Consider the following 16212-nt stretch of genomic DNA (forward strand, 5'->3'; position numbering starts at 1 on the left):
ATCTATGCACATACAGAGGAATCTAATTCCAGGGAATTTTCAGTTTCGACTATACCAAATGTTAATTTCACAGATAGCAGACAAACTTTCTGGATCACTTTCATAGTCTTTGGCACTTAAACTCTGCTAACGTCTATTCTGTAGGTGTTTAAACACACACACACACACACACAAAAAGTTAATTCTTAAACCTCTCTTTATAAGTAGCTTGATTTTTCAAAGTACTGAACTATCTTTCCACAGCCTGTTACGAGAAAACTGTGTGTTCTCTATGGGGAAAATGTCAAATACTGTAATTATTTCAGCCTTCTAAATGACATCTCTGTAATACTTCCCTGTCTCATGAATTAACTTCTCAAAAAGCTTAGACAGGTTGTTTAATTTGGAGAAGACCTGAAACATGGAAGTTTAGAAGACTTATTTCAGAATTGAACTTCATGAATAGGCATAAGAAATTCTGTAATTTTCTCTAGTCACACTGAAAATATTGAAAATGTAGCTTTTGTGGTACAGTGATCCTATCAATTCCAAAAGACTTAAAAGAGACAGGGAATGCTTGTAAAACAACAGGAGAAAAATCCTGTAAACTCTTACCATAGCATCATCTATTCCTAGTATCTTGCCTCTTCTCAATTTCTCATTCACACAGTTTTTCAGTGTTCACTTCCAAAATAGTTTTAAATTTGCTCTGTTTTTGTCAGCTCTGTCTCCCTAGCCCTAATTATCTCACATAGTCACCCACAGAATGTATGCTACTTTTGCTCTCACAAAGAAAAAAAAAAAAATCCAACAAAAATCCCACCTATGTTTTTTGGAACAATGAGATACAATGTGACAAAACAGGAAAGGAGTTGTTTATGATTTTATGTTCCTTTAACTTATCTCAGGATTACAATTAAAAATGCTAGCAATATGTATTAATCCATTTAATGTTAATTTAAAACTAGCATGCTTAGATATAAGCATTTTACTAGTGTTTATTTGACAGATTTGAGGAAATTACTATTGACAAAGCAGTCTGAGGGGGAAAAGGAAATGCTGCATACAATTACCGTGATATCCATCACTATTGACTTGCCATTCTGTTCTAAGAAAAATGAAAGGAAGAACAAAAGACAGTGTATGTCAAAACATATTTAGCAAATTTTGAAAGTCAATGTTGCTGTTGGATATTTTTGTTATCTCCTGAAGAATTTTTACTCAGATATACTATGGCTACAGGCCACTAGATTGGTCATAAGAGACACAAACATTGTCTTGAAAAATTTAAAAATTGATATACAGCTCAGTTCACAAAAGAGCACAAATACGTAGTATTTACAGAACAAATAATTAGATACACCAAAGCTTCAGGATATATAAATTCACACTTTTACTCCAAAATAGAAATATCATATTGCAGAGGTTCATAGTTCGAAACCCTAGAGACCTCTGGCCTCCTCCAGAAGAAACTAGAGTGTGGCTGTCTCTCTTTCTTCTACAGATAATAGAAGACAAAAAATGGGACTTTTCTAAACACACAGGGGAAGGCAAGAATATAACTTGGGAGTTTAGTTCACAACATTTTACTCTCATCATCAGGACATATCATTCAAAAGCTGATCAGAAATAGATAACGCTGTACTTTGTCTGACACTGCTATTTTACTTCCACCCACTGGCCCAACCCAGTGTGGAGTGGAAGCAGGACAGTAGTGCGAGGGAAGGAACTCATACCTCCTTTCCAACCCAACCTCCAGACTGTTCTCCCTCGCTCATTGACATCACTTGAACAACTGTCACAGAGAGAAATGAAATGACTCTACACAAATCCTCTCACTTCAAGTATGCTCATGCTTATTAATTATCAATCATAGTTGATAAATCCTTGATTACTGCCTTTCTAAAAAAGGACTCTATGAAATCTTCATTTTAACCCTTTTACAGTTTGTAGGCAGAACCAGCTTTTATGAAGGCAGTTCAGGGAACTTTGTCTTACTGTTTAAAAAGATTACAAATCAGAATATGTGCTGTACTAGCTATAAAATGGACAGTTGGATTAACTGAGGCTTCTATTTCATCTTCTTCCACAGCAGGATATACATTATTCTGATGGTAATGTAAACCTTCATCACTGTTGCTTTATTGCTGCTCTTCAGTTTACAGATGCTACTTTAGTTTTCTGCTATTACCCACAAACATAATAATAAATTATGTATTTTTATGGTTTAATAGATTAAAGAATTATAGATTAATAACATGTATCATGCTTTTGTAGCTAATTTCATTGGCTACAGACCATATGCCAGCTAATTTGAATTTGCTGTCAGTTTGTTAGTATTTTAAAATGTATTAGGCACTCAGGTGTGAACTAAGAAGATACACATAGCCGCTTTATATTGTTCATATTAGAAATTAATAACTAAGCAGAACAATGAAATATTTTTTCATTTTTTGTTATGAGAATTGAACTACCCAGAAAAGTGTAGTCTCTAACAAATAAAACAATCCCTGACTTTATGCCACAAAACACTGATTAAGAAAAAACAGTTGAATGAAAATGGTTGCACATAAGGAAGCTACAAATGTTTTCCAATAGCAGTTTTGAAAGACAGCTGCTGGAAGATGTATTTGTAGTCTGTGTGTATATATAAATGTATATATTACAATGATTTAAGGTCAGGCATCTTTTTTCTTAAAAGTTACTGCAAAACATACGCTAAGGAACATATCACATTGTTTGCTACCATATCGATGGCAAAGCAAGGATGAGTCTAAGATTCTATTTTCTTGTCTTGCACAGGCAAAACTGAAAGATGCACACAGGAAAAACAAAACCAAAACCAATGTTCAATTACTGTAACAAAACAAACAGAAGACCCAAACAAGAATTACATACCAGATGCAAAAGCTGCAGTAAAAGGTGCCTCAGTTGCCTTTGCAGTTGTAGAAAACCCAATCTACTACATTTCATCAGAGATAAATGTGCTCTACAAACCAAAAATTAACTGTAGCCCATATATCAGATTACTTTTGCAAACAAAATGAAACCACGAAACTGGTTGTCTGCAAGCAATTAGTTAACATTTAAGAACTACCCAAAGTTTAAGAAGAACAGGCTGAACCCAAGCAGTTGAAGGAGGAGGAAGCCATTTTGGGTGTGGCACCTGCAAAGTGAACAGGTGCTTCCTTAAATTAACTTAGAAAAACATTCTCAAAGCAAAAATATTTTCACATTGGGAGAAACAAGTGGATGAGGGGAAAAAAGAGAACTCACAGAAGATGGAGAAAATGAGGTATATTTGATGTTGTCAAATCTTAGGAACTACTCTGAAATTCTGAACAATTCTGGAATGGGTGAAAAAATGTCCAAGTAACTCTGAGAGAAATCAGTTCTTATGAAGTGGACGATAATATCCGCATTTAACTGGTGGGTGCCACAGCCTTGTGCTATGATTGGCTGCCATCTGGGCTCCATCTGACAGCAGCAGATTGGTATTCTCTGCACACGTCCTCACAATTCCTGTCGCTATGTTTGCTGTCCCTTACACATACCCACAATACATTATTTACTCAACTATAAATGTTTCTGTAATGTACACAAGCAGCATCTACAGTGCAATCATGCACCAGCATTCAGGATCAATCTGGTATTAATAGTACACATCTGGTTAATCTTTTTACAACCGGTTTATAAGAAATATTTTTAATGGTGCGAACATTTTCTCATCTATATATATTAAAAACCTCTAATTTTTTGTTTGCTTTCCTTTGTTCTCAGAATAATAACAGGTCATTACTGCATGCATGATATTTTTGTTTTCACAATGCTAACTTTCTTTTAAGCAGGATAGTGAAATAACTGCAATGGGAACTGTAAGTCTGACTGAGAACAGACCAAAGCAGGCTGATGTGTTAGCACTGCACAGAAATGTATTTCTTCACGAACAGCAATTTCAAAAGAAGGCTGTCAGCACTGGTATACAAGCTAAAACTCCTACAGGATCAACAAGGACAGCACAGTCTTTACTTAAAAAAGCAGAAGATGTTATTCCTCTCCATTTATTAAATGATTCAACATTGCGGTATGCCTGCAACTAATTAGTATGATCAACACAGTGCAGGACAGGAACAAAAGCAGACCAGCCTCTGAGATGTGCTGATGTAAAAAGCACACAGGGCTATACATTTTTAAACCCTGTCCTATAATTTATAACCATTACATACTAATCGTTCCTTGATGGAACTTTCATTTGTAAGACTGAATTTAATGTCATTTCTGATTAGGCCTGCCTCTGGATATTAAAACTGACCACCAGGTTTATTCACTTACTGGTAGTTAAATAACTTACTTTCTTTAAGATTGTCTTATACTAACCATTATAGAAAACAGAAGGTCAGTTACTGACAAGTAAGAATGCACATAAGAACATATATGTATGGCAAAAGAGACACAGAGAGAGAAATATAGGTATATTTGCTAAGTCATATACTTACCATTAGCACTGCAAAGTTACTGAAGTGTGTACTCTGAATAGTGGTAATATTGCCTGCAGAACTAATTATGTGGCACCCTTCTCCCCACCAGCCTCCATGTCCATCTAGAAGGTCAAAATCCCAGAAGGCTGCAATGGGATCTACACCCTGTGCAAAGTGCCTTAGCCCTATAGTAAGAGGGCTGGTGAGGTTTCCAAAACTGCACCCATCTGCAAAAGCAATAAACTGAATCAGAGACATGGAGTGGAAAACGCTTATTGATGAATGCTGTGTAAAGAGATCAGATATGCTAAACTGTAGGAAAAAAAGCAATAGACACGTACTCTTAATGGCCAAAATCAAAGGTAGAACTCACATTCAAAAAGTTTTCCATGGTATAAATAAATCTGAATATTTCAGTCCCATAATGTGTCCAAATGATCTAATCATCCTTCTCAAAGTAGAATTTTTTTTATTTTAGATTCTTCAGTTATTACCAGTGTTACACTATTGCCCATGTAACTGCAGAAATGGCTCAGTTTCATGGTATGATTAATACCTGAGATAATTCTGCACTTCGAAAGTCACATTTAAACATCTTAAAAATGTTAATAGAAATGAGAGCACTATTCAGTATCAAATAAAATTAGTAAAATTGCCTGGGTGAATAATTAATCAAAATAATGACTCACTAGCACATACAATACATCACATTTAGACAAAAGCCCTTAACAACATCTGTTCTACCTCTATCGTATCAGAAAGTATACTGGCGAGTATCGATATATGCAACAGGGCACTACTCCCACCCTAAAAGCCTTATTCTTATCAGTGCCTAAGATGTTAACATTGCTATTTTCATTGTAAAGAGTAAAACAAGGTTCTCTCTTACAGCACTGTGCTTTAAGAAATAAGCATCTGTAACAACAGTAGTCCAAAATTTGCATTCTAGTCATACAGCAAGTGCATTTCTTTATTTGCAGGATAATTTGAATAAAATTATGCAGACAAGAACAATCGCAAACATTTGTACCAAAGAAAGAGACTGTTTCCAGCCTCTCAGCATACTGTATAATCTACCCCCTATTCTCTGCATAATCAAGTATACCGTAGCTTTTAGATTAAAGGAAATAATGCATAACAACTCCTCACCTATTTTTGCAAAAACAGCTGGAGTGGCAACCGTCCTACGTTTCCCATCATCTGCCAGATTTGATGAGTTTCCTGTGCTAGGAAAGAGTTTTCCATTCCGAAAGACAATGAACTGTAGCTTGCAAGTGGAGTTATCAACAGATTGCCAGGCTGAAGACTGAGAGAAGACAGACTGTGGCAAATGAACTGAAGCTACTGCTACAGCATTCTGTACAATGAGAAAAAAAAAGAAACATTTAAAATGCAAATCACAACAGGGTTGCTTTCATGATGTTTTAAACTCCTGTACAAGAAATGTGTGCTGCCTTCCTTTTCCAACAGACTGGAAGCAACCAAAGAAGCACGAGCTGTAACCATGGGAATAGGATTGGTACAGTGCATATTAAAAGGGAAAACGTTTTGATTGAATGTGAGAGTCTATATGGTCAAGCTCCCTGCTGCAGAGGTGAGAATGGTTCTTACCGTGCCTGCTAGAGGGTCCATCAACACTGCAGATCTGATTTAAAGAGACAACCTCTACCAGGTTTTCTCCTTCACTTAAAACAGAATCAGACAACTTACATTCAAACATTTATCCAAAAGGGTATTTAAAGAGTATAAAAATAATTTTATTAATACAAAAAAATTACCTCAGCAGAGAACTGCAAGTGCAGTAAACAACACATTTTATGAATATGTTTTTCTTGCTTCATATAAGGAAAATCAGTTAACTCAGTGTTTTAGTAATGCAGGATTAGAAAATATAATGGGCACTAATGTAACAGAAGAAAACAAGACGGCACTAGCAGAAAATGAATGAAGACTGTCAGATCACTATAATGGCTTTGAGTTGTGATTGTGTTATACACCGTTTTACAAGCAGATAATTCCCTTACAGCAGAGCTATAAAATACAGCAAACATTATGTTCTGAGGACTTCACTCATCAAGCATTTTTTTCCTGACAAAGTAGCAAACTAATCATTAAAGATGGAGATATTTACATGAAAAAACAAATGATGAGCAATGGAAAAATAAACAGGGAGTCTGTCCTAAGCCTTGAAGTGAAAAGTGTATGTATTTAAAAACAAACAAACTACAAAATGCTCTAATTTGCATTTTCCCCAAGGGCAAAGTATAGCTTCTGTGCACATAATTTACATAGATTATCACACAGTTTACTCATAGCACATGTGCGCTACCACTTTGAGAAGTAAAACAATAATCTTTACAATCATGTAAACAAACATGACATCAATATATATCCATGTGCTGGGAGAAACATACTTGTGAGAGACAAAAGGTACAACAGATATCAGCAAACTAAAATAAATATTAGAAGCATCCAGCAACCTCACAATAAATATGGGAGAAAAGCATGAGTAATCTGTGATGTCATTGGGATGCCTAAATAAACAGATAAAGGCTTCTGTACAATTTTCTCTTTATTACCATGTGTATTTTGGAAAGGTTTATGATTTTAAAAATAAAAGTGCCAAAAAATCCTTTTAAAAATAAGTATTCAATCTAGGTGATGCCACTTATTACTAATACTCAGGAAAAACAGAGCATATAGCAACAGGACATTTCTACATTAGATGTAAAAATTACTGTGAAGGCTTTAATTGGAATTAACTGAGCTAAACATCAAGCACTCTTCCTTAGATCATTTCCACTGCCTAATTGACTAAAGCTGTCCATAATTTGCTTGATTTTATCTTTCTGAAAAAGATATATTTTACTCTATATCCCAAAGTATCTGTATATGCTGAACCCCTGATGATCATATTTTGGCCATAAAATTGTTATCAATAAGTATGTACAGAAATTTTTAGAAGTTTCATTTGTCAAACCTCAGATCACTGTTGAGAACGTATCTGAAGATGTACAGAAGTGTAAAAGAAGTTACAGTGTGATTAACTTCATATTTATACTAGGTTTGTATTATTATTCTGTGCAGGAAAAAGCAACAGCAATGACACATTAAATTACACTAATTACTTATTATACACAAAAAGAGAGAGCTAGAAGCATCTGAATCAGTTTATGCTAATGAAATCAACACTTAAAGGCACTGGGATAAGCAACAATGTGCTATGACTTGAGAAGAGCAGTCCTATTACACAAGCCAGAGAAAACAACAGGTTCAGCATATTTTTGCTAAGAGGGGAAATTGTCTAATTCATTGTGGTTCTCCAATTTCTTCTCCATTGTGACTCACTGATACCAACGGGGAAAAGTAAGTGTGGGGACAGAGCCTGGCCGTGAGACTGGGGAGGTGCAGAGAAGAGGCTGCACACATCTGGAGCACTGAGAGCTCACCCGCAGCTCTGATGACAGGTTGCATAGCTGAAGAAAGACCATGGTGATGCCCATCCCTCACCTGCTCACTATCACCCTGTTTCTGCCCACGCAGAGACCCTTCAACCACGTAGCATAAAAGAAAGGAACTCGATCCTGGTGCTCAGGTCTTACACACAGACTACAGCTTTGCCTCACAGGGGCAAAGTCAAACGAAGAGAAGGAAAGCTGTACACAGCCTACACAGGGATTTAGTGTGGACTGGTTGTACGCCTTGGGCTGAATGAGTAAATCTCACACACGAAGCAACATCAAAGTACTTACATGACAGAAAAACACGTTTACAGAAATCTATTTCCTCATTAGACTTCAGGAGAGTGCTTTTCCCTATTTGTCTCCTCAAAATGTACCAAGAATATGAATACCCATAATATCAACTATTTAATATTATTTGCTAAATAATGCCTACAGTCACTTCCTGGGATACAATTTAATTGTGAATACTGCCCTATGTGAACCTGCTATTTCAAATAATTGCTTCTGAATGCAAGCAGTCTGGTAGAACAAAGAGACAGGCTGTTTCCTGAATGGATACATGTACATGTAAAGTCAAAATACTCGCTGCACAACAAATATTTACTTTACATAGAAATTCCTCAAAATTAAAATTCAAACTGTCTGCTACAGCAAGATGCCTGCCAACAAGCTCCTGTGCTAGGATATTAATGAAAAATGCACACATTGAGAGTGCCCACACATTCACAATGCTGTTTAAAAACATGAGTAAATATTTGTGAACAATTTTTACGTCTAAGATATGTGAGAATCTTCTTTTGAATAGCATTAGTCATTATTCACAGGAGAGGGATGATCTGAGCACTCAGGCAATCTCTGTTATTGTGGTTGGAGCCTGACTGGAGACTCAGTCTTGGATTCTGCTAATTTTATGTCTGGTGATGAATAAGTCAGTTCTCTGCTCTTGCCTCAGTTTCCCTCTCATTTAGTGAAATAAAAATTATGGTAATTCTTCTGCTCTGTAAGGTCTCTCAATCCAGAGATGAAACACAAAATGGCAACAGACTATTACTAAACCAAACAACAGTAGCATCAAATTTGGAGTGAATGACTGTGCTTCAAGTGTGTCATAATCCACATAAATCATCTTATTAAAAAAAAAAAAAATTGGATACCATATGACCACATAAGAAGTAACATTTCCAAGTGTACTAGTGGCAGCATCTCAGGAAGCTGCTCCACCTCTAAGAGGGGAGAAAGAGCACTAGAGACCACCATCAAGTGTGCTGCTGAGGAGCTGCAGCTTTGCAATGACACAGGTCAGCACCAGTATCACATATTTTCCCTGGAAAAGCTTAGAGTCTGTGTCAGCATTTTGCTAGTTAGGATTTAGACATTCTGTGCGCGTTTTCAAAACAGAATGTCAATAATCCCTTCATGATTTCATTTCACTTCCAGTCCTATTAACTGGATTGGACTGACATTCATTAGAAAAAGGAAATTCTGAACATATTGTAGATTTTTCCAATGAATATTTTTTTCTGCTGGAAAAAGTCAGTGTTTTAAAATGAAAGTTATCCACAAAGATCTACCCATTTGTGCAATTGCCCAAATATTAAAAAATCTACTGTGTGACCTGCAGCCAGAGGAAGAGGGCTTATCAGCTCTGATTAAGCTCTGAGGGTTTTTTGGGAGGGCTCCTAGGACTCCTGTCTTCCAAAATTTCTTGGAAGGCAGGAAACTTTCCAAAAAGCCAAATGAAAGGTTATTTTGAACACTCTGAATCATATTTTGGAAACTACAGCTTTGTAAGTACTTTTGAAGTTTTATTTTTTGTTTCAATTTCAGAGCTAATTTTTTTGTGTGTGGAATTTTTTAAAATATCCCAGGACAAGAAACAGCACAAATAAATCCAACTGTACCCCAAAAGTTTTAAATTTGAATGGAAAACCTAATTCTAAAGAAGAAACGGTCCTCAGGATATTCAGACCTAGGAACTCTTGACATTTTTGCAGCTCATGCGTGTGTGACCCTTATTAAAAATGTTTTAAGGGAAAATGAAATATTTAAAGTGAAGCTTTTTCCCCAGGCATTTTTATTCTGGTCAGCAGTCCATTCCTTATAATCAATGCTAGCATTTACAAGGAGTTTTTAAGTGTTTAGGGAGGACAGACTCTTGCCTTAGGTGCCTGACTGATATGTTGGCCCTTCTACTTTCTCATTTCTTTAAAGAGACCTGCTTCCATTTTCAACGTTGCTTCCCCATCATCTTGTTCTACTTGTCTAAAACTTAGCATAGTATTGAGAGACCACATCCATTATCAGACAATCATTATCAAGGAAGATACTTCATAACTAATGTGAAATGACATAAATCACATTATTTTCATTAGGTCTTCCTTGCATTTGCCTTGATACTAGATTGACTTTGAATTCAAGCACATTATTTCTGTTTGAGATAAAATATATTTCATAGGATAGCCTCCAATTTGAGTTCTTAGAACAGTAATAAGGTACATTTTTCCAGTTGGAAAGTTCCTTAACTTAAAAACCAGCACCTTAACAAGAGGTCAGAAGAAAACTAGAGGAAAAGAAAAAAAAAGGAGTAAATGAAATAACTTGAATGTCTGGCAGAGAACTGGAAAAGCAGCTTCACTTCCAGATTTTAAAGAATCTGATGAGGTGTTTCATAGATTCAGACACAAGGCACCATATATTTTCTTATTAAAGATCCAGGGTGTTGTCAAAATGGGCATAAGCTACATAAAGTTACAGCAGCAGAAAACAAAAAGTAGCAACTAAGGTCTACAGTTAATAGCCTATATTACTAAATACGGACTAACTGAATTAACAGTGTGGTTACCATAATAAAATGCAGCAAATAATTTTTTTATACATATATGATGGATTTTATTTAGGCCCTCAAACAAGACAGCAGCTTCTTAGGAGCAACTGAAGATTTCAGTTCCCAGTTTATGCTAAAAGTTTGACAGTTAGCAAAAAACTGCAAAATTTTTGTGGTTGTTGTTACTGTTTTCAGCTCTCTCTCTTGGTAGATATTTAAATAACACTCCATTGGAATTATCTCAGCACAGCATTTGGCCCAGTGCTGTGAGGCTTTAGGCAGACTGTACATGAGTACTGAGCTCTTTTTCTGGCATGGAAAGTATCAACAAAAAAAACCCCCAAAATATGGTTATACAAGGCATATACTCAGTGACAAACAATTTGACAGGTCCTAAAAGAGATAGGATTGATTTTTTTTTTTTTTTTTTTTTTTTTTAAATGGGAGAATACCAAGCAAGGAAAGTTGGAGACCCCCAGCTGCGTTCACTCATCTACATAACCTTGCTGCTGATTTGCAACAGTTTAAATACCCTTTTTAGACAGCTGTTGGAAAGGTTCACAAATGACTGGCAAGTGAAAAACAAAATTTATGTAGATTCCTAGAGAGCACTGAAGAGATACTTCAAAAAAATGCAAGAAAAAAATCACCTGCCTACTAAAATGAAATTACTAAACATGTTAGGGTTATTCGGTGATAAAGTCACTATGTAGTAATGTTGCAGTCTACATCCATTTCAGTATCTGGAAACCTAAGTACAGAGTCCAAGATACCTTTGTTCTAGCCAGCCATAAATGCTGCTCTAATGCAGAGTGAAAATGTAGCCTCTGCAAGAAATATAGGCCAATTGTATGAAAAGGTACAAAACCATCTTAATGTGTGTTTAAAGCTCTCATTAATTAATAATAAAGGTTTTCTAGAGTTGTGCTATAGAAATGTTAGATTTGGCAAACAGCATGGAAATATGGAAATTTTAGAAAAACTGGTAATATAAAATAATCTTGGAAAACCTGATTTTCAGCAACCCATTTGTAATAGAAAGTAAAAAAAAAAATAAATGTAGTCTCTGTATTAGGATTTTTTTATTTCAAATTTGAAAACTTGGTAAGCTCAGGAAATTCACTGATAAAAGTTAACAGGACTTGCAAGAATGGATTAGCATATCAAAAAAAAAGACAATTAGCATAATGAGAAAGCCTATGAAAAGGACAAAAACCAGTGATCAGTGAAGCAAGTTTCAAGAAATGAATGGATACAGTGATAATTGCCAAAAACATTTTACATACAGCAGTAAGTTCTTCAGGTCTATATTAAAAAAATCACAAGAAAAGAAGTAGAGCTGCCATACGGAAAGAATCAGGAAGACATAAAGCAAATGAAAAAAAATCAAGTAATACCTTTTTTATTTAACATCAATGAAAGTGTTGATGTTTACGTGGAGACCATGTTAGAATCAATAATGAGAATGAGAACATAAAGATTACCACAAATGTCAAAGCAAAATTCAATAAGAGCTGAATATTGTCATACAAATCTTTGAAAGAACTGACACACGAAATCAAAGGACAATTTTATTTTTTTCTTTTTGAGAAATCTACAGAGTTGGTCATAGAGAAATGATGACCGCTCTGTAAAATCATCTACAGTTAGGGTGAATAAGTGAACCAAGTTTGGCGTGTAGGTAATGGTATATACCTGTGTACAAATGAACAACTTTATTGCTGAATTCACAACATCACTCACAGCTGCTGCTGCTGTATCGGTCTGCTTCTGTGTCCAAAGACAGGCCGCTTTGAATGAGTTCAAAAGATGTGGCTGGTAAATTGCTTGAAAATGTGGTATCCGTTAGGCTCTTCTATACAGACCACTATGTCATAGTTTCTGTGTTCCAGTGTGATGCAGCGAAGTTGCTTCTGAATTAATGCATTATTCATCCAAACCATAGGTCAGCATTTAGGACTTCATTATTAATGCATCCATGAAAATACAGTCAGAAAATGTAAACCTTTTTTTTTCTAAGAAAACAAAAATGTGTGGAATTCTACAAGCAACAACTGACCAGTATCATGAGGAAAAAGAAAACAAATAAACAAAAAAAAACCCCACAAAACAAAGAAAAAGATAACACAAAGGGAGAAAAGGTGTTCATTGAGACTCAAGTGACTCACATCTGCAATAAAGGAACATTGGGCATGGAAACAATACTATGATGTTTTTGAGAAACAAGAAAAAATTCTGCACACATGTAAGAGCTGCAGACAGTTTGCAAACTTTAAAACTGAGCCAGTTACTTAATGCAGATACCTATTTTAGAAATCTTAAAATAGGCATATAAAAATAGAACAATTAAACAAAAATCACACACAATAGTAAAAAATGAAGACATAGGCATACCCATCTTCCTACTATTTGTCCTTAAAATTGAAGAGATCTTTACCACTTAAGTTATTAAAATTAAAGAGATCTTTACTACTTAAGTTACAAGAGCTTAGCTGCCTATACTGTATAATGGTCACGACAGCAAAATCCATTAACTACTGACACTCAGAGGAGCATTCCTAATACACGATCACATCGAAATGGAATCACCCTAATCACTACACTACCATTCCTAAAGAAGAATCCGAGATTTACTCTACTTGAAAGAGAACATAAAATGAAGATATCCTTCATTTTGGATAGCATCAGTAGTAGCACTAAGTGGGTAACCTTGTGGCTCTCAACAGAAGACAAAATCGTTTCTTCACACTGTTGCATCAGCTAAGCAATCTCTCATACACTCAGGCTGCAGCTATAGGTAGGGCCATAATACATAACTCCAGTATTGTGGTGACTTCAGAGAAAGCCTTTGAAGCACCAGTTGAAACAGGTGATTCTGCAAAAGCCTCAGAAAACACAATGCATCTGCAGACAACCTCAAACGTTATTGCTGCAGTACATACAATATAAGAACAAGGATTAGGAACCACGTTTGTAAATGACTTACTGCTGATAATTTGCTAGTATACTTTTTGTGCATTTCAAAATTCAACATCACCAACCTCATTTTAAAATGTCCAAGTTTCACCTTTTATGGTAATGCATCTTTTGCACACTGCAGCTTCATTTTTGAAAAGGCTGGCTTCTGGCAGTGTGCTCTACAGGAAGACTCACCCTCTCAGGAGTTTGGTTCACTGGGCCCCTCAGGGGATGCATTAGCTCCTAGAAATACTGTCTTTTCCTCTGAGCAGCCTGGAATGAAGGAGTATTTTTCCTCTTTATTTAGAAGCTCAGTTCATCTTCAGGCATTAAATATGTGAGATCTTTCTGGAAAGATGATAAACGTATTTGATTTTATTATTACATTGATGAGCCTGCAGTTTTAATTGTTGCAGATGCACTCAGAGGATGGAATGGGCATATGCTAAATTGTTAGAGTTTTTAAATAGAAAGTCACAATAAATAATCTTGTGAGCCGTCTAGGTGGAACATTCAGCTACATAATTACAAAGCTATCAACATGGATCTTTGGAAGGGCATCATAATTATACAGAATACCTAACTAACCAAATACCTTTTACAGCTCATTGACCACCGAATTCAATTATACGTAAGCAGTATCAGTTTAGAAGAAGGAATCACATGAATTGTAGCTTCAGTATACTGGCATATATGAGGTTTTTTGCCATGACCACTTTTAATCTATTTTTTGAACAAGATGAATTGTGCTGATGTAGACCTTATAATAGTCTTCCTTTCTGCATGGTCCACAGCTTAGTAATTATCATACATAAGAAACTATTAGGAATAAGAAGAAAGAGACTACTCAGACATAAAGTGTTAACATAGATTTTTCTTCAACAAAGTTGAAGAAACACAATTTGATTAAAAGGAGAAGGGATACTAAGCGACTTACATGTGTAAGAACAACCACTCTGTATTAAACAAAATTCACATGCATTTTAATGGAGTGCAGTACATACCATTATGGACTTTATAATTTTTCTAAAGTCTTAGATAATTTGTGTATATCCATTTATTGAACATGAGTACACAGTGATGCAATCATTAGGTAATACTGTAATTCAAAATGACTGAATATTGCAGCCACTTAATCATAGTAGATGATAGGATTTCTAATTTCAGTGATGTGGTATTCATACTTGGTTAAACTGGATAAATATAAAGTTCATTTAGCAGCATAAGTGGGAATGTAGTGAAAAAGACTGAGAAATTTTTAATAAACTATTTTGATATGATTTTCCTGAGGCAAACTGAGCTTCTACATTGCATATAATGTACAGTAGTCCGAATATTAAGTGTTTTTCTGGTGCTGCCTTTTCATAAAGATGACTGCAATGAAATGCTGACATTGCTGCTTGATGACTACTGAAACATTGCTCATGTCTAATAATGGAGGAACACTGAAACTGCTGAAAATAATTTTAGCAATTTGGGTCTTTTAGGAAGTGAATTTAAAAGTTCCACACCATGAAATGATTCAATATTCTGCAGATTTTGAATTATTTGGATATTATCCTCAGGAATGATCTCTATTGCCTGTAGCCATTCAACAAGCCAGACCCAGTGCTACTCTTACAAGCTGTAACTTGGGCAAGGTGTACATTTCTAGAAGCAGATGCAAGACCACTGCATTCCTTTGCTTTGCTATATAGAGACAACTGAGTATTTGAAGAAGAGAAATAGTAAGATTACCTTTTCTTTAATTCATGTATGCACAGCCACACTTTTCTTCACTCTGTTACAAGATACAACTTCACTGTCCTCATTATAGTCAGGAAAGTACGCTTCCTCAAGAGGAGCAAGTATGGTTTCTTCCCTCCTTCTGTTCCCAAACTCAGTTTTCCATTTTGAAAAAAATGATATAGAGTCCAACTGGCCCAAACAATCTGCTTCCTTAATTTCAGTCACTCAGTTGATTTATTAGCTTCTACAGTACAGTCAGGAAGTATGTGTTGTAAGAAGAAATGTAAAAAAAAATGAGTAAAGTGAATACAGTTACACTGCCAAAGGAGAGGTTCTGAGTCACAGAGGTGTCTTCACATTTGAATGAAAGTACATAAGGTTCCTAGACCCTTGAGTTGCATGGTTGTAATGTGGATGTATACAAATGACGGCAAGTGACATTTTAAGAGAATTCTTATTATTGAGATGTTGAGTATGAAGGAGAAGACACACATTTCACTACTGCTGGTGCCTGTAGTTGTCAGTAGCTGCTGCTCCCCAAAGCTCCCACGCAAAATCACATACCCTGCTCTGTAAGTCTCGTATACATCTTCAGGATTCTGATGCACGCAGTGTGGACACAAAGAACAAGATATTGAGCTGAGTATGACAATGAAATGGTAAAGTCAGAATTTAGTCTTTAAAGTTCAGTTCTGGCCAAATGCTATACTGAACACTTAGTTAAAGTACACCAAACATAGGTTTGGTGCATAAGGTTGTGTGTGAAATAAGAGACCACAGA

The 16212-nt window shown here is 35.6% G+C and overlaps 1 protein-coding gene across 1 annotated transcript in view; it reads right to left on the minus strand.

The window, feature by feature from the left end:
• LOC308042479 (adhesion G protein-coupled receptor A3-like) overlaps window positions 1-16212 on the minus strand; it is a gene marked incomplete at both ends in the record, with an annotated part of 272332 nt that overhangs the window by 46022 nt on the left and 210098 nt on the right. Inside the window, 2 exons of the mRNA XM_080347921.1 lie at window positions 4476-4684; window positions 5607-5814. Coding sequence (XP_080204047.1) covers window positions 4476-4684; window positions 5607-5814 — 417 coding nt within the window. The remainder of the gene's footprint in view (window positions 1-4475; window positions 4685-5606; window positions 5815-16212) is intronic.

Source organism: Nesoenas mayeri (assembly GCF_963082525.1).
Source record: "Nesoenas mayeri genome assembly, chromosome: 7".
NCBI classification, from domain to species: domain Eukaryota; kingdom Metazoa; phylum Chordata; class Aves; order Columbiformes; family Columbidae; genus Nesoenas; species Nesoenas mayeri.